Source organism: Sciurus carolinensis, chromosome Y, assembly GCF_902686445.1.
Source record: "Sciurus carolinensis chromosome Y, mSciCar1.2, whole genome shotgun sequence".
Taxonomy (NCBI): Eukaryota; Metazoa; Chordata; class Mammalia; order Rodentia; family Sciuridae; genus Sciurus; species Sciurus carolinensis.
In genome coordinates, this window is record NC_062233.1 from 4,287,989 (window position 1) to 4,315,161 (window position 27,173).

The window sequence follows — 27,173 nt, forward strand, 5'->3', positions numbered from 1 at the left end:
CAATCAGGACAATGAACATCAAAATAACATTGCGTTTTCATCTCACTTCACTCAAAATGGCAATTATCAAGAATAAAAATAATAAATTCTGGTGTGGATGTGGGAAAAATTGTATACTCACACATTGTTGGTGGGCCTGCATATTAGTACAACCACTCTGAAAAACAGTATAAACATTTTCTTAGCACTACGTGACCCAGCTCTCCCACTTCTTTATATTTTTTTTCCAAAAGAATTGAAGTCAGCATACTATAGAAATAAGAGGCACATTGATGTTTATAGCAGCTTAACTCACAATCACCAGAGGACCAACCCAGCTGTCTGCTAACAGAGAAATGGATAAAGAAACTGTGATGTGATTTGTGTGTGTGTGTGTGTGTGTGTGTGTGTGTGTGTGTGTGTGTGTTTATAATGGAATTTCTCCTCTGCAAAGAAATTATGGCATGGTAAATGAATGGAATTGAAGAACATCAAGTTATGTGAAATAAGCCAGGCTCAAGATAGTTAAGGGATGAATACTTTCTCATAAGGATGTAGAGCAAAATAAAGACTCATGGATTAGCTAGAGAAAATAAAAGGGAGAGCAGCAGAGTAGAGGACAGGGATTTAGGGGAAAAGAGGAAAGATAGGAAAATGGAGGAACTGTGGAATGAAACTGACTAAATTTTGTATGTGTATATATATACGCATATGTATATACACACATATATAATATATATAACATATATATACAAAGACACACATATGTACAGATATACCATAGTGCATTTCATCTTTATGCATTGTCTAAAGAACTAATTTCAAAAAACTAAACATATGTTGAAGACTAGTAAGAGTAGAAGAAAGGGAATGTGGGGAGGAAAAAAAAAAAAGAGGGGAAGAGGAAATACCAGGGACTTTTTTGGAGTTATTTTCCATGTTTACATAATTATGTCTAAAGAAAATCCCATATGTATGATTATAAAGCACTAATAAAAAGTAGCAACTTTTTTTGATTGGAATATATTTATGTCTGAGGTCCTAGGTAATATAGTTTTATTTTTTTTATATGTGAATTTACATATGTAATAAAAATGGAACATCTTTAAAAATTTAAAACCGCTTAAGTTAGGTAGAGAAAAAATTGTTCTGAGTTATTTCAATTTCAATTCATAGTATCTTCTCAAGGGTGATTTTAAGCAGCAGAACTTGTCTCTTTCTGAAAACACCTTTGGTTTAAAGCATGTATTCTAGAACTGAGATGTGTTCCAAGCATATGTGATATTTTTAGATTTTGTAATTGCAAGTTCTCTTTGATTATTTCTGCCTATTGATCCTTTCCACTTTCCTTCTCATTGGGCTACAGTGAAAGGGAGACTATTAGGCACATTGTACACTCACTGTTGAATGAGAACCGAGTTTAAGATTTTCAAACTCTATACTTCTGGAAAAACTTTGAGTGAAACATTCTATCTGTGCCTTCAAGAGTGCTAGATGAGAAAAACTTAGGTCTTCTAGAGCTGTTCACATGGGAACTCCTATTTGCCTTACAGTACAGTTTTATGATAGATTACCAAAAGCTTAGGACATTGGCTCCTTTTTTATTTTCCATAATATTGCTGGGCTCATTACCTGTATTTGGAGTAGACCTGATGAAAAACTAAAGATAAATTGACCCTAGTTTATGAAAATTTAGTTTTTGTAGCATAGGTCTTTTCCTCCCTTTATTTCTAAGCCATTTTTTCTTAAGCAAAATCTGAAATATAAAACACTCTTCTAAGGCATTAAGAAGAAAGCTTAAAGATTGTGATGCTTACTGAGAATAACCTGAATCAGAACTTTGTACTTTCAGATTATTAATCTACTTTGGAACTGAGACTGTACCCTTTCAGGAATTAGATCAATTTGTTTAGTATATCATCTCTCCAGAAAACTCATGAATGTAGAGATTTTTTGTGAGCTTGGGAGCAGGAGGTTTCAGTTCTTGTTGGCCACTCCTAGCTAGAATCAAATACTATAAGGGTTAACTGAGAGAGTTCAGAGTGTGGCCTCTGAAATTGAGGTCAAATTTATTTTTCTCTTTTTAAGCGACCAATAACTTGATTCCTGTTGCTATCATTATACAAATCTCTGAAGTAAACTCTGTTCACAAAAGACAGACAACAGCCTCTCTTAAAATAATACACACAGCTATCAGCTATTGAGGCAAATGCAGTGTAGGAGAATGGAAGTAAATAAAACTTTTGCAGTGGGTCAGGGAACAAAACTTAGATTTCCAATTTTTGTATGTGTTGATTCACAGATGATCAGCAAAGTTAAAAAACTGGTAAAATAAATGTAACACAGTTTACCAAATGGGAAAATTAAAAATAATATGCTCTGAAAAATGGCTGAAGAGGTGAAAAAGTTGTGTGTGACTACATAAGTACTCCTTTGTTTCAGTACTCAGGCAGGTTGGAATATTTAAACTTCCTTTTACCTCACTAATCGGCTCAGGCTAGTGTTGATACAGTTATATGGTGTTTAGATTTTGCTTTCCTCTATATTGTGAAGTTGAGCTTACATAGGCTCAGTCTTACAAACTTCAGATGCTGCTCCCTTGTCCCCTGGTGGTTTTGAATTTTGGGGGTTTTGGTGTGGCATTGAAAATAGCATTTCTAATAACTATCCTAGTAAAGTTTATGCTGTTCATTCAGGAACCATGACTGAGTCAATGCTCTAAACATAAAACATTTTATTCACGTCTCCCCTGGTGAGAGCATAGATTCAGATGCTTTCCTGCTGTGAAAAAGAAACTGAGTTTTATAAAAGAAATGAAGTGTATTGCAAATATGCTGCTAAAAAAGATGAAATATTGTATATCATTTCACTAAGTTTTGTACAAAACTTTATAGAACTAATTTATGAACTTAAAAAAGAAAATATTGCCACATACCTATGACTCTCTTCAAAACAGGAGAGAATGTACCTTTTCTCTCACATCCTGACCAACATGTATTGTTACTTGTGTTCTTGATAATTGCTATTCTGGAGTGAGATGAAATCTCGTTATAGTTTAAATTTGCTTAACTTTCCTATGTTCATAAGTGAATACATGACCAATGAAACCCCTCAGTGTGTACAACCACAAGAGTGGGATCCTAATTAGGATAAGGTATACTCCATGTATATATAATATGTCAAAATGCACTCCATTGTCATGTATATCTAAACAGCAAATAAAAAAGGACAGAGAAGTCATTTAAATTTTTTAAAAAATTAATAAACATTGGTATCTCAATATTTTTTCTAAAAATTCTTATCATGCCAATTATAGTATTTATAGCAATAATTATGATTCAATAATACATATTAAAGGGCTAATTAATTTAGATTACACAATTAAAGAATACCCATAATCCTGACTTCAGTACAATAAATATAATGGTGAAAACAAATTACTTGTATCTGGGTTGAAAAACTGCCATGCAGATAAAAATAGCTGCTGTTCCTTGTGAAGGATTATGGTTGAATGTTTTTCAATATATTTTTAGAATTTTTCCTACAGAGGTTATTAAATGAGAGGAAATAAAAATATTGTGACCTGTGTTATTGATTCCACTTAAAATTAATAGGATTTCTATAGTTTTATAAAAACCCTTCACTGGAATTCTTTATTAAGACCCCCAATCTCTCTAGTACTCCATTAAATTAATATCTCAAAGTCACCAAATAGATTTGGGGTGCTTTGAAGAAATTTGACAGAATTTTATTTTTGTTCATTGGCATTAGAATGATCTTAAAAGTATCCGTTGGCACATAAGCTCACAGGGTGATAAAAGTAATTTTATTGGTGCCAACACCATGCAGATTTTTTTACTATGTCTCTGTACGATAGTTTAAGGTCTGGTACTGTGATGTTTCCTGCTTCACTCTTCTTGCTAAAGATTTCTTTGGCTATTTTGGGTATTTTATTTTTCTAAATGAATTTTGTGATTGCTTTTTCTAGCTCTATGAAGAATGTTGTTAGAATTTTAATTGGAATTGCATTAAATCTGTAAAATGCTTTCACTAGTATGGCCATTTTGACAATATTCATTCTACCTATCCAAGAGCATGGGGGGCAGGTCTTTTCATCTTCTAAGGTCTTCCTCAACTTCTTCCTTTAGTGTTCTGTAGTTTTCATTGTAGAGGTCTTTCACTCTTTTGTTAGATTGATTCCCAGGACTTTTGTTTTGTTTTGTTGGTTTTTTTGTAGACGAATGATACAAAATAGAAGACACAGAGACAAACCCACATAAATATAGTTATCTCATACTAGACAAAGATACCAAAAACATTCACTGGAGAACAAATGGTGCTGGGAAAACTAGAAATCCACATGTAACAGATGAAATTAAACCCCTCTTTCTCACCTGCACAAAACTCAACTCAAAATTGATCAAAGTCACTCTTAAGTCTCTGTGTCTAATAGAAGGAAAGTTGGCCCAGATCTTCATCGTGTAGGCTTAGGACCTGACTTCCTTAACAAGACTCCTGAAGCACAAGAAATAAAATTAAGAACCAATAAATAGGATGGATTCAAACTAAAAAGCTTCTTCTCAGCAAAGGAAACAATGTGAAGAAAACGCCTACAAAATGGGAGAAAATCTTTACCACACTCACCTCAGATATAAAATTAATCTCCAAGATATATATACAGTTCAAAAACCTTAACACCAAAGAAACAAATAATCCAATCAATAAATGGACGAAGGAACTGAAAAGACATTTCACAGAAGATATACAATTGATCAACAACTGTATGAAAAAATGTTCAAAATCTTCAGTTATATTTAGAGAAATTCAAGTCAAAAATTCTGTTAAGATTTCATCTCACTAGTCAGAATGGCAATTATCAAGAATACAAACAACACTGATGTGACTGTGTCACTGTAGTATGCTGATTTTAAGTCCTTTGGGTTTAGGCCAAGGAGTGGGATAGCTGGGTCAAATGGTGGTTCCATTCTAAGTTTTCTGAGGAATTTCCACACTGCTTTCCAGAATGGCTGCACCAATTTGCAACTCCACCAGCAATGTAAAAGTGTGCCTTTTTCACCAAAAAACCAAAGTCTGAATGTTTTCCCTGATAAGTGGAGAATGATATATAATGAGGGTGTGGGTGTGAAAAAGGAGTGGAGAAACCTTGGATTATGTGAAGGGAATGAGAGGGGTGAGGGGGTATAAAAAATGGTGGAATGAGACAGACATCATTACTCTATATACATGTATGATTACATGAGTGGTATGAATCTACATTGTGTACAACCACAGAAAAGAAAAGATGTACCCCATTTGTGTACAATGAATCAAAATGCAGTCTGAAAAATAAAAAAATAAATAAATAACTAGAAAAATAATACAAACAACAATAAAGATTGGTGAGGATGTGGGGAAAAAGGTACACTCATACATTGCTGGTGGGAATGCAAATTGGTGCACTCACTATGGACCCACCATACGACCCAGCTATCAAACTTCTTGGTTTATACCCAAAGGACTTAAAATCAGCATATTACAGTATTGTAGCCACATCCATATTTGAAGAAGCTTAATTCACAGTAATTAAACTATGGAATCAACCTAGGTGCCCTTCAACAGATGAATGAATTAAAAGATGTGATTTATATTTGATGGAATATCGCTCAGTCTTAAAGAATGAAATTATGTCATTTGCCAGTAAATGGATGGACTGGAGAATATTATGCTTAGCAAAATAATCCAATCCAAAAAAACAAAAGCCAAATGTTTCCTCTGATACGTGGATCCTAATTCAGAATGGGGGCAGGTAGGGAAGGATAGAGGTATTTCAGATTAGGTAAAGATGAGTGAAAGGAGGGGAGGAAATATGGGTTAGAAAGGACAATAAAATGAATCAGACATTATTATCTCATGTACATATATGAATGTATGACTGAAGTGAGCCTACAATGTGTAACCAGAAGAATGAGAAATTATGCTCCATTATGTCTGATGTATCTAAGTGCATTCTACTGTCATGTGTGCCTAAGTAAAACAAATAAAATTTGGAAATGCAGAGACAGAAGACAGTGTTCCATACAGAGGAAAGACCATGTGAGGATAGTCAAAAGAAAGAATAATCATTAAAAACATTACTGCCATTTGCATTTGTGGCCCACAGAAGAATAAGGAAATAAATTTCTGATATTTTAGACCAAAAAAACAGGTAATTTTATTAAGACTTGTATTACTTAGCTTTGCACATAATACCCTGATTTGCGTTAAACATAATTACAAAATTATGTGTTGTATCCTTTTTTCTTACTGAAAACTATTGGTGATGAAGAGTACAAAGCATTTGTAATAATTGCTACAATTATTGGAACAATTAGAGGTGTTTGAGGCTATCTTTAAATGGAAAAAAATGAGTTGAAGGAGAGGTGGAATTCTTTAAAAATCAATAAATGGAGACTTAGCAATGCCAGTGACACTGCCATCTCCTGCCCTCAATTCTGGAAAGTTATTGAATTCTTCCTGTGAAAAAGTTCCAGGTGACTGCCTGGATTTCTCTGACCCCCAGGGATTGAAGAAATAAAATGTCATTCAAAAGGCCCTCTTGGCAAGGTGTCTTCTGGACACATTCAGTTTACTAAAATGAAGTGTTTTTACTGCTTTGTGAAACGAATCAACTTTCTCTGCTAATACTAACCATGGGTTTTTCATGCAAATTACTTTTTCCACCTTTTATTTTTTCTTAGAATTACTGCACTTAGTGATAGAGTATGCTGTCCAGCAATCTTGCAGTGTTTTATGCCATCCATGGCTGTATTATACAGTCTGTTCCTCCCTACGTTGATTGCTCTTGCAACATGTACATCTTTGTATACATTGCCTTTATCTGTGCCTCTTGTATGATTTTTCATAATTAGAGACAGATTCATACTGGTTTTCAGATACTACTAATGTTAATTCTGTGTAAGTTCTATAGCCTAGTTTCCAACTAATTTATTTCAACAGAAAGTTAACATAAAACTCCAGTGAGAAACAATATGTACTTGATTCAGACCTGCTTTTTGATAATGTATGTCACTGAAATTGAAATAATTGAAATTGAAATAATCACAAGACTTGATTTCCTTGAAGAATATCTCCATTAGGATGTCATTTGCAAAGAAAATAGTAATGCAGGCATTACTATTGAATAAATGGACTTAATGTGACTAAAATTGTTTTATTTTTTAGTTGTAGACGAACACAATAACTTTTTCTTTTTAATGTGGTGCTAAGGATTGAACCCAGGGCCTCACACATACTGGGTAAGTGCCCTACCACTGAGCCACAACACCAGCCCATTCCAAATTGTTTTAACTTCAAGTTAAAACAGACATTTAAAGGGAAAAAAATCTAGATCTTGGCAGCTGAAATGGAAAATTTCTGATCTTTCAAATTTCTTAGTTTTACAGTGATAGTAGACAAACTGCCTTATTTTTAGTAAACATGATTTTGAGAAGAAAAACTATAATGGTTAACTTGATCGGATTAAGAGATGCCAATGATTATTAGGCTTATGGGCGTGTCAATAAGGGTGGGACTAGGAATGATTGGAATGTGGATAGTGAATTGGAGACCCTACATAAGTGTGATCAGCACTGCCCAACAGGATGGTGGTTTTGATGGAATCAAAACTCGAAGAACAATGAAGCAGATGCACATGAAGCTCAGCTCTTCTTGAATGAGTTCTTGATTGCTGCTTCAATCATCTGAAAATATGGAGCTCTTGCTTCTTCACTCTTCCAAAGTGGATTCTGTTAGTGATTCTCCAGGGAGTTTCCAGAAGCCTTGGTCTTGGACTAGAGTAGCACTGTTTATCCCTCTTGTTCTGGGGTTTCTGCCTCTAGGACTGCACAGCTCCTGGTTCTTCCTTTTCCACCCTGCAGACATTCATGTAGACTACCCATATAAGTCAATTTAATAAATCTCTTTTATATAATCATACTTCCTGTTGATTCTGTTCCTCTAGAAAACCCTAATACACAAACTGATTAGCAGTTCTGCTTTCAAAGATTTTCGATACAAATTTTTCATTATTGTGACTTTACTTCTGTTGATGTTAGTAGATATAATGATTAAGTCTCCTGTGTTCTTTGTAACAAGGGTGACCTTAATAATATATCATAACAATAACAGTAAATATATGTGCCATGTACTAAGTATTTCATAGACATTAAGCCTCTCTGGGTCTCCACTTTCCCCCTTTATTTTACATGAGAAATTTGATACCAAAAAACTACAAGTTGTCACAGAATGTATATTCACTAGCAAAACATTAGATTCAAATCCAGATGAGCAAGAAGCAGAATCTCTACTGTCTTTCAAAACAACATGGGAGCTAGACACAGTGGTGCACACCTGTAATCCCAACAGTTCTGAAGGGTAAGGCAGGAGGATCTTGAGACCAGTCAGCCTAGTAACTTAGCGAGGCCCTAAGCAACTCAATGAGACCCTCTCTCTAAAGAAAATACCAAAAAGGGTAAAGTGGCTCAGTGTTAACTGCCCCTGGGTTCAATACCTGGAACCAAAAAAAACCCAATATGGTTGGTAGAAAATGTGGAGTAAGACTACCTATCAAAATTATCAAACAAAGCAAGAGATCTTTTTTTTTTTTATTTTATTTGTTCTAATTAGTCGTATTTGACAGCACAATGCATTTATACATTTTTATTCTTAAGCACTTGTTAGCATCTTTGCTTTTATCTTAGCATGCAGGCAGAAGGAAGTTACCATACCCCAAATGTATAAAACTGTCAAATTTAATCTTCTCTACTGTACAACTGTGAATTTTAGACCACCTTTATGCTGCTACAGTGGAGCTTAAACCTTTGGATTATCACTTTAACTTGGGAAGTACAGGAGCCCACTCCTTTCCAGAGACAATAGGGCTGTGGCCCTTGAAAAACAAATACACACCATATATGGCTAAATTTTTTATTATGGATTTCAACTCAAAACAAAATAGAGCAGCAGCCAAAAGTTCTTAGAAACAAGTAAGACATATGTGCCTAGAAAAGCTGAACCTTTATCAAAATTAGAGATCTGGAAGTAGACTGATGACACTGGAGTATTGGAGCAACCAGGAATCAGCGGATGATGTATCGTACATAAGGGACCTCAATGTCTTCTCCACTCTCATTGTTGCAACACAGCTCAAGCACCAAGGTGCGCACATGGCGGCCTAGTTTTCGTTTTGACACATGGCTCACAATCTCTGTCATCCTAAGGCAAGGAACAAAGCGTCAAGAAGGCAGTAAACAAGAAAGGAAGTACAAGTCAGGGCAAAGACAGGAAATACAATGAACTTTAACAGGTATAGCCAAAGCTGAAGATTCTACACAAAGCCTCTACCCACCAGCCCCGTTGCCAACTCACGGCTGATCCAACCGTTCCTTAAGTTTAGTTGATGGCATAAAGAATGAATAGAGCATAGACACACCCTGGGACAGCATAGTGATCTCTAATTTGTGCTCTGTCTGGGAAGGGGAGAAAGGGAATAAATGTAAGGAACACAAACACCTGCAAAACCATCATCTCCCAATAGAGTAAGCAGAGGAGGAGGGAACTTTACCTTAAAGTAATCTAGGAACTGCCTGAGAGTCATCTCCTCACCATTAGGCTGTAATCCTTGCACATCGAAGCGGTCCCACAATGTCCACTCATGGTTATAGTACTGAGACAGAGAACAGGGATAGGTTAGGAGTCACCGGACACGTTAAGTCAAATTAATCACAGTCCTCTTTTGTTCAAAACCTCATGGCTCTATCTTATCGTTGAGTAAGCAGTAAAATCCTTAGAATGACCAAAAGGCTGCACACCATCAATGCCTTACTGTATCTTTCACTCACCTCCCCAAAACTACGTTTCCATTTAATATCCTCTAAATACACTGACCCTTTTTTTTGTGTTTTTCAAGAATACCACTCACACTCCTAATTTGCACAGGTTCAAAACAACTGTCTGAATGAACAGGAATATACAAAATGATAACAAATTGCATAGTCTAATTTACTATAATGAAGGCTAGAACTATTTATATATGAACAAAGAAAGACAAACACGTTATTAGAAGTACATGCATCTTCTAATAACATACAAAGTTTCACTGATATGTAAAATCACAGGCCCTTACCTGGTGATGGGGTGGTGCAAGGGGCTCAGAGAAGCTGAAGAAGGGTAGGGCCAAGTTGATGAAACTGTTCTTATAGGATTCAAGCTGGTGTCCTTGCACCACCTTGTAAAGCTCCAGACACACAAGGCCAACTATAGCTGCGGTGGTTGTTGCAATGGCTGGGATGATCTTCCCTGCAATCAGCTTACTCTGTGAGGCAAAAGAAACCAGTACAGAGAACTATTAGAAAGGTGGAGGTCCACAGAAAAGACCAAAAATGGAAAATTCAAGTGTGGCAAAGAGCATAATGTGTGTGGGGGTGGTTGTCCTGGATTGTTAATACCTTATGTCGGTCTGCAGGGGAAATGTCGTAGTTCTCTGCTCGAAGGTTGGATGCAGCCACAATGAAATCCATATGGAAATTACTGTCATCATCCTATTATACACAGGAGCAAGGAAGAGTAGTGGAGCGCACTAGAAGGTTATTGGTGAAATAAATACTTTGCCCTGCACCTGTGTCAAACTCCCACAAAGTGAGACAGAACAACAGCAAAGCTCAACTGCAAGCCTACAATATTAACAAAAGGCTAAGACTGAGCCACCATCAGCCTGTCCCCCTATGTTGGCCCCAGAGCCCCTATTTGGCACCTTTTCAAAATCAATGGGGTACATCTTGAATCCAGGTAGTTTGTCTGGGCTGGGAAGTGTAGCCTTGAGTTCTTCCAGGTGGTTGTCATCTGCAGGAAGGGAACGAACAAACATCAGTCTTGATCCCAAGCAAAAGTCCAAAATGGGACAGGAAATGTTTGTAGGCAGATAAAGATTTGAAAAGGAGAGACAGCTAACAATAAACAGGAGCTGTAGACATGAAAAAGAAAACACCTCTAAAAAGAAAGAAACTGGTATGAGGACTACAAAGAGATATTACTCTGGAGACACAGATATGAAGGTAAATAAAAGCAGACAAGAGATGGAAGCAACTAAAGTACTCATCAACACATGAATAATGAACAACATGTGGAACAGAGATAAAATGGAATATTATTCAGCCTTAAAAAAGAATATTCTGATACATACTAAACATAAATGAAAGTGTAAGAAGCTGTGCATGTGGATATATATCCTTCTAAATAAAACTGAGATTTTTATGCTAAGTAAAATGAGCCAGAAAAAAAAAGATAAATGCCTGGACTGGGGTTATGGCTCAGTAGTAGAGCACTCACCTGACATACATGAGGCACTTGAGTTCAAGTCTCAGCACCACATATAAATAAATAAAAATAAAAGTCCATCAACTAAAAATAGTAAAAAAAAAAAGATAAATGCTATATGATTCTAATTATTTGCCCTACCTAGAACAATAAAAAAAAACTAAAAGTAGTTAAGGGTTGCCAGAGAATGGAGAGAAAACGAGGGGAGAAGCTGTTTAACGGAACACAATTTTATCTTTGCAAGATGAAAATGTTACTGACGCTGACAGAAAATTTAGAAACAGAAGAAAAACTTGATGTTTTCTGACCACAGTTTAAGAAAAAAGGATGTAGAAGAGAAAGATGGAATAGATCTTGAAGAGGAGTGTTAGGTGACTGAGACATTGGGGATAAATATGAGAAGTAGTTGAGGAAAAAAAGTACATGGGGAGGAACTGAAAGTAAATACAAAGAAAAAAAAATAGAAGAGGAATATGGAATGAGAAGAAATTTAAAGAGAAAGCATGAGAAGAGATAAGAACATGTACAAAAGAGGAGATGGGAAAAATGAGGGGACGTAGCTGCAGAAGTTATTTTCCAGAAATATTCAGAGAGAAATAAGAGGATAGATAGAAGAGGAGGTAAGGAAAATGTCTCAACTCGAGAACAGGCACAAAGGAAGAGATAAATATTCAGAAAAGAACTAAAATGTAGGAGCAGATAAAGAACAGGAGACAGTACGGAAAAAAAGAGAAATAAAGAGGAAGATGGAGAGTTAAAAGAATGAGAAAGTATGTTCAAGGCATTACACCACGATGAAAATGTACACAGGGAACTTTGCTGTAGATTAGGGGTATGAATGGGGAAAAACAACATTAAGTAACAAGAGAGAGCTCACTGGTAGAAATCCTATTTTTTCCACTATCAGATAAACAGATCAAGGAGGAAGAGAGGAGCCAGGTATGGTGGCACATGCCTGTTAGTCAATCCCAGGGATCTGGGAGGTTAAGGCAGGAAAACTGCAAATTCAAGGTCGGAATCCGCAATTTGGTAAGAATCAATTTATTGTGACCCTGTGTCAAAATAAAAATAAAAAGGCCTGGGGATGTAGCTCAGTGGTAAAATTTCCCTGCATTCAATCCCCAGTATCCAAATAGACAAGATAACAAAAATAAACAAACAGAAAAAGAGAACAATGTAATGAATACACACAGGATGTGAATGAATAATTTTCCTCATATCTACATGAGAAGAAAGAAGTGACCACCCATCCTATTTCAAAACAGAAAGTTGAGGACCATAGGATGATGTGTGCATAAATCTTCTGTATGAGGTTATAGAGGATGGCAAATAGCAGTCCAGTGAGAAGCTTAGACGGGCAGAGGACAGAGTGATGAATTCCTGGCAAAAAAGGGAAAAAAACAGAAACATCCTCACCAACAGAGGCACTGGCACTCTGCAGCTCCTGGTCGGAAACATGGATCTTGATGCCAGATTTAGGAATAAACTTGGGGACCTGAAGGGACTGCAGGAGTGAGGTCACTGCAACTCGGTCCTGAGATCCTGTCAGACCATATGTCTGGGCAAACAGGTTAGCAGCAGCCATCACATAATCCAGATGCAGAGGCTGGGAGAAGGCAAGGCATGGAAAAATAAGCATATCAGTACTGGAGTAGAGTAGTGAGTTTCCACCCACTTCCCACCTACCCACCTGACCCAACTTCCACTTGACTCTAGGAAGACTCCAAGGAGAAGACTTACATTGTTTATATCAAATATAAGTGGATGTGGACAGCGTTTGGGCCCAGACCAGAACAGTGCTCCCGAACTTGTGAGCTAGGAGAGAAAAGTTTTGGGGAAGTATCTACTGCAAGAAGAGGATTCTCTGACAATCTGTTCCTTGGTTCTAGAAGTCTAGACTGTATCTAGAAACTGTGGCAAAAAATAAGCCAGTTAATAAACATATCAACTTTTTTAGGTATTACACTAATTTAATACAAATTAACCCTTACAAATTCCCATAAGTCATACTACACAGCTATAGATAGTATACCAGAGAAACTATGTGACTTGTTTAATGTCCAGTAGAGCTGGGACTTGAGGAAATACTTTAACTCCAAAATTTCTTTCCTAGAGTATCTATAGCCATCACTAGAAATCAAGTATAATTCAGTTAACATCTTAGGCAAGGGGAAAAGCAATAAGGAAAAAACATGTCTGCAGAAAGCAACAGCCTAAATAATTACTATTCTTACAGTGCCTGTGACATCTAGATTATCTGGAAGAAACCATATCAACAGCCATAGATTTTTCATTTCTAGGAAATAGATTCAGCAAAACAAATCCAGAAACATGAAATTTACCTGGTTGGGAGGAAAGTTGTGCAGTAACTGCTGGATGTTATCAGAATACTGTGTGTGCCAGTGACGGTAGGCCCAGGTCACACAGTCAGCCCAGGTCTGTGGCCGCTGCAGCACTAGGCTGCGATGCACAGCCTCCAGGACCTCCAACGGCTGGGTACCTGCTAGCCGCAGGGTCCTCTCCACAAACTTGGGGTCACTAAAGAATTTGAAGCAGAAAATTACTGAAGTCCAGAAACAAGTTAAGACAAATCCATTTGTCCAATTCTGACCCCATCTCCCACTGTATGGGGTTCAAGCTCTTTTTTTCAAAGTGTGACTGGGGCTGAATATTTCAGTAGTGAGGGGAGAAGACAAGATATCAAACAGACAAACAGAAGGGGATAAGAGAACATTTGAGTTACTTACATGAGGTACTGGTTGACACTTTCTGCTGGCTGTTTGAACAGGCCTTCAAACTCATCTCGAGCCCACTACAGAGCAAACAAAATTATGTGAAGCAACTATAGACAAAATGGGTTTTTGTATGTATTAGAAAGATCACAAATGAATAAAGTAGGAAGAACATGGGTGTTATGGGAGATAACTAAATGTGGCTATCCAAGATGCCCCAACAACTGACCCCAAATAAAAATCACTGGCCTTGATTTGCATAATGGTAATGACTTTAATGTGCAGTACTCTGAGTGTGGTTTGCCTAAAATTTGGAAAACACACACACACACACACACACACACACACACACAAAACACCTAAAATAAAACTAGGACAATCCTCAAACAGTTTCTGAAAACTGAGCAGAAAAAAAGACTTGCCTAAGAACTGTTTACTTTTGCCCCCTGAGAACTGAGGTCAAAAAATAAGACTCACTGGTAAAGTGGCTTGGAGCATCTAGACTAGAGATTCAGGTTTAAATTCCAGCTCTACCGCATACTACCTAGTTTTATGATTTCACGTGCACAAGAAATTACCTCCATTTTAAAGATACGTTGTCTTCTGAACTGCTATAAAAAATACACATATATTTAAAGCTTATTTATAGTACTGACAAGTACACATTAAGTATCAAACACTTTTACAAAATCTCTGTGGAAGAGGATTACTGATATGGTCATTTTACAGATAAGAAATCTGAGGTATGGGGACACTAAATCCAAGGTTATATAGTGAATCTGTTCTAAAATCTTTTTGTGCATCATGAGTAGAGTATAAGTTAATTCTGGTTCTTAAGTCTTTGCCCAATATCAGGGAAGATTTTACATACATGCATGCACACACACACACACACACACACACACACATACGTACCCATACACACATATATAGTGTGTACAGAGATAGTCATGAGCATTAACATCAATTCCATAAGCTCTGGCAAGATTAAGTGATAAATTGGAATTTTTTTCCTTTCCCTTTTAATAAAAAATCGTCTCACATGGGGTCAGACTCTAAGAATCAATGTAAAAGCATAATGGAATAACGTTATTCTAGGATTGAAAGAAAAATAAAAACAGGATTAAGTTCCGAGTGCTAGTTCCCAGTATATTCATTTTGTCCAGCTAAATGAAACACACTATTCATATATACATGCTTTACAGAAACAGGGATTATGCTGACAAACCAGTTATCAAATATATTTTGACTAACAGAAAAAAATGTGTATTTAATATTAAAAATTTTAAATTAAAAAAGGAGATAATGTTAAGAAATTCATTTTGGTTAACAAGAAAACAGTACTGTTTACACAGAAATATTGTCACTTCAAATACATATTGAATTATATTCTTTAAAACTAATTCTAAAATGAAAATTATAAAGTAAAAAAAAAAAAAAATTGTAGGTAAAACTTAGGTTGCTGAGTGTAAACTGAGGGAAGGAGTTTTGAAGAAGGCACAATGCTCTCATGGAATTTAAAGACCACAAGGGCTGATGACAAGAAACTACCCAAGTCCCTAAGCATTGCACCACCCACTCCCAAGGCTGATCACCTGCAATGTATGTTCAATGGCATTGGGGAAGTTCTTCAAGGTACAAATAGGAATAGACTTCTCAGGTGGGTCTTGGCTAGAGCTGTAAGACTCGGTAAGGAAGGGAATAACCACCTGCACATTCCCCTTGGTGCCCAGCGTGCCCGATTCCAGCAGTGGCTTACGGTAATAAACACAGCGGCGGTCCATGTACAAGCCTTTGGGAAGAGAAATGGCATGAGAGATGGGAGAACATTAGAACAACAGAAAGACAAGCACCTGCCCAAAACACGTACATACACACACAACACTGCCCCTTTTCTTCACCCGCCTCCAAACTCACGGGCATCCACATTGTCCAAGGCATTGGCCACACCATCCAAGTTTTGAAAGAAGTCATCATCATAAATGTGCTCTGTATCAGGGCCCACACGGTTCTGATGGCTAATCACCCTAATATGTGGATTTATTTGACGCACAGCTGCAGCAGCTGTGTCAGATTTTAATTTCTGGGCAGGAATAGGAAAACAGCTGTTTTCTATGCATTCATTCACAAATCTTTACAGAGCTATCCTGGATATTGACTTATTTAATAACAAATAAGGTATAGGTTTTATAGCAGGTCCTAGTTTAACAGAATATACAACCTTTGACTATGCTACAATGGCTGGGGCAATAACAAACATGGTGGGAGTGAGCAGAAATAAAAAGAACTGACACAAACATCAACATTTTTTTTTCCCCCAGAGTTGGATCAGATTCATCCAAACAAAATCAGTATGCTGGGCTAGGGTTGTGGTTTAGACTTGCCTAGCATGTGTGAGGCCCTGGGTTCAATTCTCAGTACCACATAAAAAATATATTTAAAATAAAAAATAAAAAAGGGCTGATGATGTGGCTTGGTAATTAAGCACCCCTGGGTTTAATCCCGGGTAGCCCTCCCCCCGAAAAAAGAGGAGCAGTATGCTAGGTAAGGACAACCATCCTTTCAAAGGCCCCTCAAGTCATGCTCCTCTTCTGAAATATCTCCACTGGTTCCCATGTTCACCTGGGTTGTAGCTACCTCCAACTGATTTCTCTGTTCCTTAAATACCACGATGCATATTAATTCCAACTCAAGAGTTTTTCCCAGGTTATTACCTCTACCTGGTACACTATTCCCCCAATATCATATTACTGACTTACATACCTCAAGTTCTTGAAGAAATTCAATTTTTCCCAAGGAGGTTTTCCTTATCCATTCTTTAAAATACTCTCTTATGGCACTTCATAACTGCTTTTGTACTTTTCAGTCTAACACTAATCATATACTTTATTTTATGTTTATTATGACAAGTTGTCAAATCTTAAGAGTCAAAAAAATTTCTATTTTGTAGTTTTATAGCTTTATCATCAGTTTTCATATTAGAAATTCAAGCAAAATTTTAAAATATTAGTCCATTTAAAATAAAATATGCTTATTACATATAGTATAACTAGTTTTATAAAATAAATTTTTCCAACATAAAACACTGTTAATGTGTTCATATTTTTACCAATTCCTTTTTAAAGGAATTTCTTTTAAAGAAAGCTACATTCTCATATCCGCTGTATTCAATCTGTCTTATAATTTGCTGGAAGAATTATAATGAACATTGAGCATTACTAAAGAGTATCTTAATAGTCACTTAAGATAATTATTGACATTTTAAAAATAAACAACAGAACTTGAGTAGTATATTAAAAAGTTCAGGTGCAAATTCAAAGCTAATTAACGTTCACTGCAACTACCTAATGAATGATTTTTTTATAATTCACTGGTCTTTTTGAAAATACTCTTGCAATGAATTACGGAAGGCTTCCTAAAATACTGAAGAAATTTTCACTTTGATAGGAATGAAAATAGAAAAATAGTATCTCAGAATATTATTACTGAAATCTTCTGGCTCAATGAATATTATTCATTGAGTAATCCAGAAGACACCCAGCATGCACTTTGGGAACTTTTCATTTACTCTGAATCTTCCCCCTAGAGGACAATGAAACCTTTTGTTCCCTTATATACTCCAAAAGACTGGAGCATAAAGTGAATTAAAAGAAAAATAAAGATTCTGTGCAGGCAAATTTAACAATGACCTTTGCACAAAACTTCTCAGATAATGCCTCTGTAATCAAGTTTCATAGTACCACATTTGCAGTGACTAAAATAAAAAAAATAAAAAATAAAAAATAAAATAAAATAAAACAAAGGGTGGGGGGAAGAGTTAAAGAATAACAAGCAAAAACATCTAAGCCATTAAATAAGAAATAAGGAAAAGACATGGAAAGAAATCCATCCCACCCACACTCACTGTGACATCCCATGGGCGGAAGAGAAACTGTCGGTTCAGATTAGACTTTTCAATGGTGTCCATGTCTGTAACTGTTATTTCACCGCCTTCCCCACAGCCTAGCCCAATCATGGCGAAGTTCTTGAGCAGTTCACAGCCAATTGCACCCGCACCCACCTAGTAAATAAAAAAGAGAATCTGATTAGAGCAAAGACAGTATAAGGCCACACCACTTCCCCTAGGGATACTAGTTAGTGGGTCTAGTACTACCATCAACCTACAGAACCATAAAACCTAAGGTCACCAATGGAAGAAGGCACCAGAGAAACAAAGAGATGTATTCCCTCACTATACAGAAAATGGGTAAGGGGATGTGATCAGTCTGTGACCCAAAACCCTCCCCTTACAGAAGCAGAAACAGATCCTAAGAGGGCTGCTCAGGTCCAGAGATGAAAGTACAAGTGTTCCAACAGTTTTACTTACCAGAAAGTACTTCTGCCTGCCCAGCTTCTCTTGTAGGTCTGAGCCAAACACAGCCACTTGCCCGTCATACCGATTCTGGCACTGAATTGTGACAAAAAGTCAAGTTACAGGATGGCTTTTCTATAGATGCTCCCTATGTTGCTTTGGCATGGGCCCCTCTTAAGTACCGGAAGGCATTTGTCTTCCATGAAGGTTACTTTGTCTTCAGGAAGACACTCAAGAGCATCAAAGTACAGCCATTGCCTAATGGGCATAAACTTTCCAGAACACGCCTGGGGAGAGATTACTGGTGGTTAAACAAGGACTGATATAGCCAGACAGAAGGGTTAGGAAGGCACCTGAACCAAACCAACTCATGCATGACCTTCCCCACCCATGTTGACCTTCATGACCTCCTGGGCAGCCAATCCCCCAATAAATGCATTTATAGGTGCCAGATCCCCAGCAGCCACATATGCCAACTTCCGGATGAGGTCTTCATCAAGACTGCTCTGTTGGACTGCTGGCAGGGCTTGAGTATTCACGGTTTGTGCTAAGGTCACCAGTTTTGTCGCATCCTCCTAGTGAGCCAAAAGGAACCAAGAGAGGACAGCTCAAACTACTATAGGAGGAGCAGGGAGGGAGAACAGATGGATGAACAGTATGATGGGGATTCAAGTAAAGAACCCTGGGTGGTTTACCCTTCATTTACCTCATTGTGGGGTCGAGGAGGACGGCTGTATTGAGCACAGAACTGATGTAGGGCCTGGAAGCCAATGTGTAGCTGAGCAGGGCGAGAACACTTAGCAAAGTCTGTTATCACAAAGTCTGGTTCTGCCATCGAGGTCAACAACGATTTCTGTATAAAGTGGAATATTAAAACCATAAGTTTGAAAAGCCTAGAAATGACTAAAATTTCAGTCAACTCCCCATCCCCTGAACCTCCATACTCACAAAACTTATCTTCTTAGACACTTTGACTTGACTGACAATGCCTCCACGGATATAGTTAGAGAAGTTGGAGGTATCACAGATACTAAAGGTATAGGGACCTAGTGGATTAAAGAAAAAAAAGAAAAGAAATCAAGTTTCTCTCCTCTCAGTTCAACATTATGGGAACCTCTACCTTTGTGCCCAAGTCTGTAGAGAAAACTAGAAAATTCTTGAACAAGATCCTCCAAACTGGAAACTCAACTGGATCCTCCAACTGGAAACTCATGTTTGAGTCTTAACACTAGCATGTAAGTCAGCCAGATTCTGAAACATGTTAACAGAAATCAGAGACACATCTCTTCTTCCCCTCAAGTCCTATCCTAAAGACATGCCTCCTGTGAACTTTTGGGACTAAATGTTCAAACCCCAGGAAACGGTTTCTGTTTAGTGATCGTAGTCCCCAGTCCTCTAATCCAAGGCTTATCACTAAGGCATTTACACTATTTATTTCCAGTTTATACTAGGTCTTTGAGTCCATTTTTTTCCCAAAAAACACAGGACAAACTGAGGAGTTCCAACCTGGCTGCATCTATCTTTCCAAAGTTAGAAACTAAGAAACCAAAGTTAATAGCCATTCTTCAGGCATGGGACAACAGACAATACAAAATTATAATTCTGAGGATGAACAAATGAAGTCCATGGTTAATTCCACTTATTGCTAAGGCATAGGAAGAAGGAAAGAAAATTTAAGTCCAGTTGATTGCATAGGTTGAGATAGACAAAGTTTAGAAGCCTTGACAGCCAAAATTCAGACCATACTACTGAAGAAAAGTTAGATGGAAGAAGTTTGGACATTCACTTGAGCGCCTTCAATATTTAGCAGAGAATTAACCAACACATGCAAGAAACTATGCACTGCCAAGAACCATCAAAAAAAAAGAATGCAGTCATCCACTGGTATCTGTACCTGCAGAATCCCATGAACACCACCAAAATCCGCAAATGCTCAAGTCCCTGATAAAAAAATGGCAAGTATCACATCTAACTATACATGTTCATATCCAATCATACCTCTAGATAAAGCTAATAGATAATATAACATAAATGTTATTTAAGTATTTGTTACACAGTATTGTTTAGAGAAAATAAGCAAAAAAACTTTTTAAAGTCTATTCTTAGCTCATTATGGGTGCAATTATTTTTTCCTTTCAAATATTTTCAATCCACACTTAGTTGAATACACTAATGCTAAACCCATGAAAGAAGGGCTGATTGTACATTTAAAAAAAAACAAAAACAAAAAACCACCTTCTGAGGTCTTAGTTCTAAATAGTTTGACTATATATATGACTAAATAGTTTTGAGCCCACACAAAAAGACTTCCTAACCCATTGTTATCAACTGCCCATTTCACCTAATACTCCCAATGTCAAATAGCCATTTCAGGAATAAAATTACACAAAGTGAAGACTAAACACAAAAGTCTTGAGAGCCAACTTTAAATACATAATCTCTACAAAAAAACTCAAAAATATTTTTTGAGCACCACAATACATTGCCATTCGCAGTGATCTTACATCTAACAATATTATCTGAATAAAATGTATGTTTGCTTGGGTTTATTAAGTTTCACAGATTCACTAGTTTCCATCGAATCTGTAAATCTGAGGACCATCATTTCCTCAAAAGTTTTCTGGAGTCACACCCTTGTTAGAATCATTATATTTTGAGCCATCCATAGTCTTCACTTATATAGTAGTTCAATTTACTTTTTTGTTATCTTTTAAATCTCTTATTAGCATGATCATGATTTCCTATAGCTTCTTGAACCTATAGAATAAGCTTAAAATAGTTGTCATTTTGACTGATTTTATATGCTAACTGGTATTAAAAAATTTAGGCCCTTGAAAGATTAAATTCAACAAAATAAAACCCAAAATATGACAAAAAGGGAAAAAGAAAAAAGGAAACAAACAATTGAACATTAATTGCAGAACATCAATCAAGTGGTTTAGGATTATATACAAGGTGATCAATATCCTACAAAGGAATGCTTGGATAGGGTCAAGGGTAACAAAACAGTATTTTGAAAAAAATGACAAGTAATTTTATGCAATTAAATAAAAACACTTAGGTACACCATTAAATTAGTGTTACATTCAAAGGAACAAAAATAAGAATGATAGTAAGGCTTTTCCTATTTGTTTTCTGGTAGAAGGAATTGAATGCAAATGTGCTGTAACACTGAACTATATCCCCAGTCCTTTTTATTCTTTGAGATAGTGTTTAGCTAAGTTGCTGAGGGTGGCCTTAAACTTGCAATCTTGCTGCCTCAGCATTCCAAACCACTAAGATCACACAGGCATATGCCACCATGCACAACTGATAGTCAAGACTTCCTGCAGAACACAACACAAACAAGACTATTCAAAACATTCAAGGTAATTTAAGAAAACGATTATCAACTTAGACATCCCCAAGAAAATTCTTTCAAAAATATGCAAAGCAAATACAATTTCAAATATAAGAAAGCTAAAAGATTGCAAAGAGACCTACATTATCATAAACATTAAAAACCATCTTGAGAACAGAAAGAAAAGTATAAAATATTTACATTTGGGTCTATCAAAAGGAAGGAAGAACAATGAAAACTGCACAATGTGGGTAAAAATGCTTTCTAATTGTATAAACCACTTTAAAGTAAAAATAATGTATTGAGAAATTTAGAACATAATAAAAGCAGAATGTATGAGAACAGTAAACAATGAATAATGAAATGGAAATATTTTGTTGTAAGCGTCATCTACATGTGAAGCAATAAAATATACTTACAGATTATACTAAGTACACACTAAAGATACAAAAATTTTAACCAAAACACTGGTACATGCTTGTAATACCAGCGGCTTGAGATGTTGAGGATGAAGGATCTCAAATTTAAGGTCAGTCTCAAAACTTTAACAAGGCCCAAAGAACTTTCCTCAAAATAAAAAATTAAAAGGGCTGGGGATATGTTTAGTGGATATGATCAGATCTCACTGGCACATCTCTACTAAGCCCCAGTCCTGATTCCAAAGACACTCTCCTCTTCTTCTTAGGTTCAATTCAGATATTAGATATATGCCACTTCTAGGCTTTTGGGATAGCTCACACAGTTCAACATTCCCTTTGTTCTGAGAAAGCATTTTGCACCCTCCCCACAGCCTTGGCATACCCAGGACTTTGATCTCTATGGGGTGGATGTCATTGAGTTCACTCATGCCCTGTACTTCTGTGAAAGAGACAAAGTCCCCACTCTCAAATCCATGTCGGGCCTCATCCAAGCAGGTAACAACTCCAGGGCTATCCTGGTTAGAAAAGGAATCAGTTTTAGAAGCAAGCTCAGAGTACCAACAGATAGGAAGAACAGTTATTTTTCATCTATTTACTGGAACCACAGGGCTGACCTCCTTACCTTGGTGATCATAGAAATCATAGCACTGAGTGGCTGCTCCCCATTGGAATCTATAAGAATCATTTCTTCTCCAAAGTCACAAAAAAGTTGCCTACACAGAGAGGTGACAAAGACCTGAGCATGAGACCATAAAAAAAGGTACTCCACAGTTCAGTACATGTAAACTCAACTCAGTCCATTGATGGCAGGTCTAAGAAAATGCTCACAGGAAGAGTGAACACAGCACTGAAAACGTGGTTGGCTCAGGGTAACAGATTAGTGGGAGCCTTTTGTTCTGGGTGTGGGAAGGGCTGGGGAAGGAAGGGGCAGGCACTTACCCAAACAGTCCCCGAGTGTCTGCCACCACCAGCTTAATTCCACGGCTGTGACAGACCTCACCCACCTGCAGCTGGTACTCCAAAGAAGTGTTGGTAAGGACCACCACCTATAAAGAGCAAAAGGTTCACGCAAAGTCCTATGTCTGAGGTGAAGACTAAGAAAATAAAGGGAAAAGGCTGAGGGCTGGGGAGAAATCAATACCCAGGCTTTTCTGCTAGTTCAGCTCTCTTCCACAACAAAGTATGAATGTAAGTCAGACTTCTAGAACAGAGCCACTCAGTTTAACAAAGAAGTACTGAAAGGACAATACTGAAAATGAGCAAATCCATTTATATGACAAATGGACTGCAATCTATTTACAATCCTGCTGTGCCCTGAGTAATAAAATGCAAGTCAACCCCCTTGTTCCAGCCAAAATTTGGATTTATTCCCACACCTAAATGTTCCAATTCCCAAGAAAATGAGTGCCCAGCCATGAATCATGGAACTTTTGTCTGAATTCCCTTCCCTATTCACCAGAAAAAATTTATATTTCTGTTTCAGTAATTTTAATATCTTTGACCACTGGGACCATTTTAAGGCAATTTATCAGCACCCAAAATTTCTCTTATTTAATAAACACCTCTATGACACTATCCACTATTTTAAGATTCACTTTCACAAAAACTCTGTAAAAGGTACATATTGCTATTATTCTTATTCTACAGACAGAAAAAACAAAGAGAAAAGAAGTTTACTCATGGTCATAAAATTAGATGAGCTCCAGATTTAACCAATGAAAGCAGTTTAGCTCCAGAGTTGTGTTTGTAAATCACGATACCACGCATATGACCCCCCTAAATAACTGAACCCCCCAATAACAGAGTTTAATTCCTGCCTATATTCCCTAACTCTCAGCACAAAACTTGACACACAAGGCCAAAACACTTAATAAAGACAGGTATAATATTTGTAAAAATTAGGCAGCAGGAAGGGTGACACTCCACATACCTGAAAATCACTAAGAAAGTCCTCAACAAGGGGTCCAGTGTAGCTGCTGACAGGCACATAGCTATTAAGTTCAGCAAGGCGGGGTTGAGATACCTCAGCTCGATTTTTACCAATATCCTCCTCACGCAGGTAGAACTACAAAGGGAAAGATGAGATAATAAAAATAGATGCAGAATCTAAGGAAGTTTGGTGCTTAGGGGAAAGAAGTCAGAAAGACGTACCTGGGAGGACAGGTCAGCCCACTGAGCAGTGCCCTGGTCATGAAGGGTGACAGCCTTGACCCCACCAAGGATGATATTCTTGGCAATTTCCACACCCAGGCCCTGCAGGCCTGACACTAGCACACTGGATGTCTGGAGATGCTTCATTGCTTCATGACCCAATACATACCTGCCAAGAGAGATCTCTGGGTAAGAGTTTGGCTCATCCAACCCTACTCACCCTATACTGAAAGGACAAGACTGAAGACCACCAGATTCATTTATCTGACAAAAAGGGATTGCAATCTACACACAATGCTGCTATGCCTACTCCTACTTTTATCTCCCACCTTTGCCCTACTTACAGCTGACGGGAGTAAAGACCTTCATCTACTTACAGCTGACGGGAGTAAAGACCTTCATCTATGTCTGTTTCACTGTTTTTTGGCATTCCCTATAGAAGAATGGGAAAAAAAAGTTATATGAAACAAACAAAATGTAGTTTTCGGAGCTTCTTACCAACCACTCTACTATACCACCTGTCAGTGTTCAGGAAGAAGGCACTCACGTTGGTTGGTCCTGAGGGCACTTCAAATCTCACAGAGTAGGTAGGAGAGCAGTTAGAACCTAGCTTTGAATCAGGCCCAGATACTCGACGTTTCTTGGAGAGCAGTGAGTTGGACATCTGGAGGGGAAAGGAACATTAGAGGTGACATACACGTTGGGAGGCTTTTTCTATTCAAATTAATTCTGGGAGAAAGAAGGCTTGAAATACTAGTATTCCCATTTTAAAGAGAGAGACACAGAGGATATTACTAGGGACTAAGATAATAGAAGGGGGAGAATGAGCTTGGATAGTTCAAATCAAAAAAGGCTCAATATACCAGTCATTGTGTAGCTTTTGAAGACAAGAGCTGGGTCCCAGATATTTAGTAGAGAAGTCCCTGTAAGGCTGATTAAATCTAATCTGATAATGTCTCTGAGGCTATGATAAGAGTAGGTGATAATGAAAGTATACTTCTGAAGGAGAAGTGTATGTTCAATATGTTATTTGAACATACAGCAAGACCTCTAAGTTCAATATATTATTTGAACATAGGTTCTGATCCTTTGGAAGGTTTGGAGGGGAGACACCAGAGTTTATCTTAATAAAAGGAGTTAGACTGGATTAGGATACTCCATAAAAGTATATGCTGGGAAAAGTTTCTCTGAAGGCCAGTGTTTAACTCAGGGTTATTGATTAGAAGATAGCTGAAGTCGGGTAAGGTGGATCCCTAAATTCTGGATTTAGGGATGTTTCCAAAGGCGAACAGAGAGAAAATAGTCTATTCCTAAATAAAATTTCTTATAGAAGACTCTGTGAAGGTAGGTACTAAGTCCTTAATAGAAATTTTGAGTCAACAAGGTGTCCTTCAGCCAGGCTGAAACTGTGGAGCTGGGAAGGATTACCAGAGACAGGAGGCTCAGATAGTTCACAATTACAATGCCAGCCGCCTCCCTCCCCTTCCCCTCCTCCAACTTTGTGCCTTGTTTGCTTATTTTGGATTACGAAGGTTGACTGTGCAGACATCTGGAGAAAGAATAACCATGTCAGGGGAAATTCGAAAAAAATTTAAGGGAAGTAAATAGGAAAATACTCTCCCGGATAGCCGTGAGGACAAATATTCCAGGAAGAGCTTTAAAGATACGTGAAACTAAACTGAGAAACTGGTGAAACTGGTGAAAATCTATGAGATTCACAGAAGTTCTAAAACACAAAGTCTGGAAAGAAATGAAATTTCGGGTTCCAAATATTAAGCCTGAAACTGTAAAATGAACAAAAACTTGGCGTCCTAGCATGAACATGTCCTGGGTTTCGATCCACACCGTAGCAAACGGCGGGGGCAGGGGAAGAAGGAAAATAGAGAAAAATCAAAGATCTTGAGGGTCTGTTGTCCCTAAGCCACATTGTAACCCCGGGGTAATGAGAAATTAAGCTGCTAATTTGCTTCCGCCTCCCCTCACCCCAACTAGGGTCCCAGTTACCACCGTACGCCCCGAAAAAAACAGCCCGGCTCAGCGCCTCCCGACGCCTCCACCAGGAGTAGGCGCCCAGAAAGGCCGTTTGTTACCAATGCTGGTTCCTGGATCGCGCCGCCAAAGGAGCCGAAGTCAAGTTCGACTGCCACCCTCTTCCTACTTCCTCCTCCCCGCAGACCTGGGGCCGCCGACAGTTGCAGCCTGCGCCTTCCCCTCCCTGGATAGTTGTGATTGTGGTCCTCCCACAGAAGATAACTCCTTCACCTTAGCCTCAGGAACAAGATGGCGACCGCAGAGCCAGAGGCCGAAACAAAACGTTTGATCAGCCCGGAAGCAGGATGCAGGCGAGCCACGCCTACTCATGAATCATGTATGACGTAAACAGTCGTCATATGACTCAATTACGTACGGGATGGAGCCGAGAACTCCATCTGGTGGTGGGATTCAGAAAAATGGGAATAAGGTCAAATTACCAAGAACTATCAGGCAACAAGGTCAATTTAAAATTATGCCTTTTGAGCATAAATTATGTGTGACACAAGATCACGGGTAATTCGGGAAATACAGTCCTTAATAAAAGGTTTGCAACAAAGGCAGATAATGCCAATGAGTCATAATCGCTCATGGACTTTTTACTTAGAACTTGTTTAGAATTCCTCACTGTTCTCAAGGTTGCATAATTTCCCTTTCACACTCCTTCCATTATACGTCACTACAAAGTTGATAATAGCACCCGTAATGGTTAGGATGTGTTATAAATTTTGAAATTTAGATTTAAGGAAAAGAAAAACCCAGGATATATAAAAATCACAGAACAGTGGCATGCAGGGAATGGAATTAAATATTTATTA

The 27,173-nt window shown here is 37.6% G+C and overlaps 1 protein-coding gene across 5 annotated transcripts; it reads right to left on the reverse strand.

Annotated features, from left to right (window-relative positions):
- Positions 1–8,929: 8,929 nt before the first annotated feature.
- LOC124973030 (ubiquitin-like modifier-activating enzyme 1) lies at positions 8,930–26,644 on the reverse strand. 5 transcript variants are annotated; one of them, XM_047537241.1, is made up of 26 exons: positions 26,587–26,644; positions 24,872–24,988; positions 24,702–24,757; positions 24,325–24,493; positions 24,104–24,238; positions 23,113–23,219; positions 22,796–22,886; positions 22,556–22,688; positions 19,363–19,460; positions 19,121–19,267; positions 18,813–18,989; positions 18,597–18,701; positions 18,430–18,510; positions 17,968–18,123; positions 15,981–16,146; positions 15,659–15,855; positions 14,079–14,143; positions 13,674–13,869; positions 13,072–13,146; positions 12,748–12,937; positions 10,769–10,857; positions 10,464–10,556; positions 10,142–10,330; positions 9,581–9,682; positions 9,385–9,485; positions 8,930–9,231 (listed from the first exon to the last, which is right to left on the reverse strand). In XM_047537241.1, the coding sequence occupies exons 2-26, from the start codon at positions 24,986–24,988 to the stop codon at positions 9,096–9,098; spliced, it is 3,171 nt and encodes a 1,056-aa protein (XP_047393197.1). In that variant the 5' UTR covers positions 26,587–26,644; the 3' UTR covers positions 8,930–9,095. The 5 variants fall into 5 exon arrangements, with proteins under 5 accessions (XP_047393197.1, XP_047393196.1, XP_047393198.1 ...); XM_047537240.1 differs by having other exon boundaries at positions 26,501–26,638; XM_047537242.1 differs by lacking the exon at positions 26,587–26,644 and adding an exon at positions 26,415–26,579 and having other exon boundaries at positions 15,773–15,855.
- Positions 26,645–27,173: the final 529 nt, after the last annotated feature.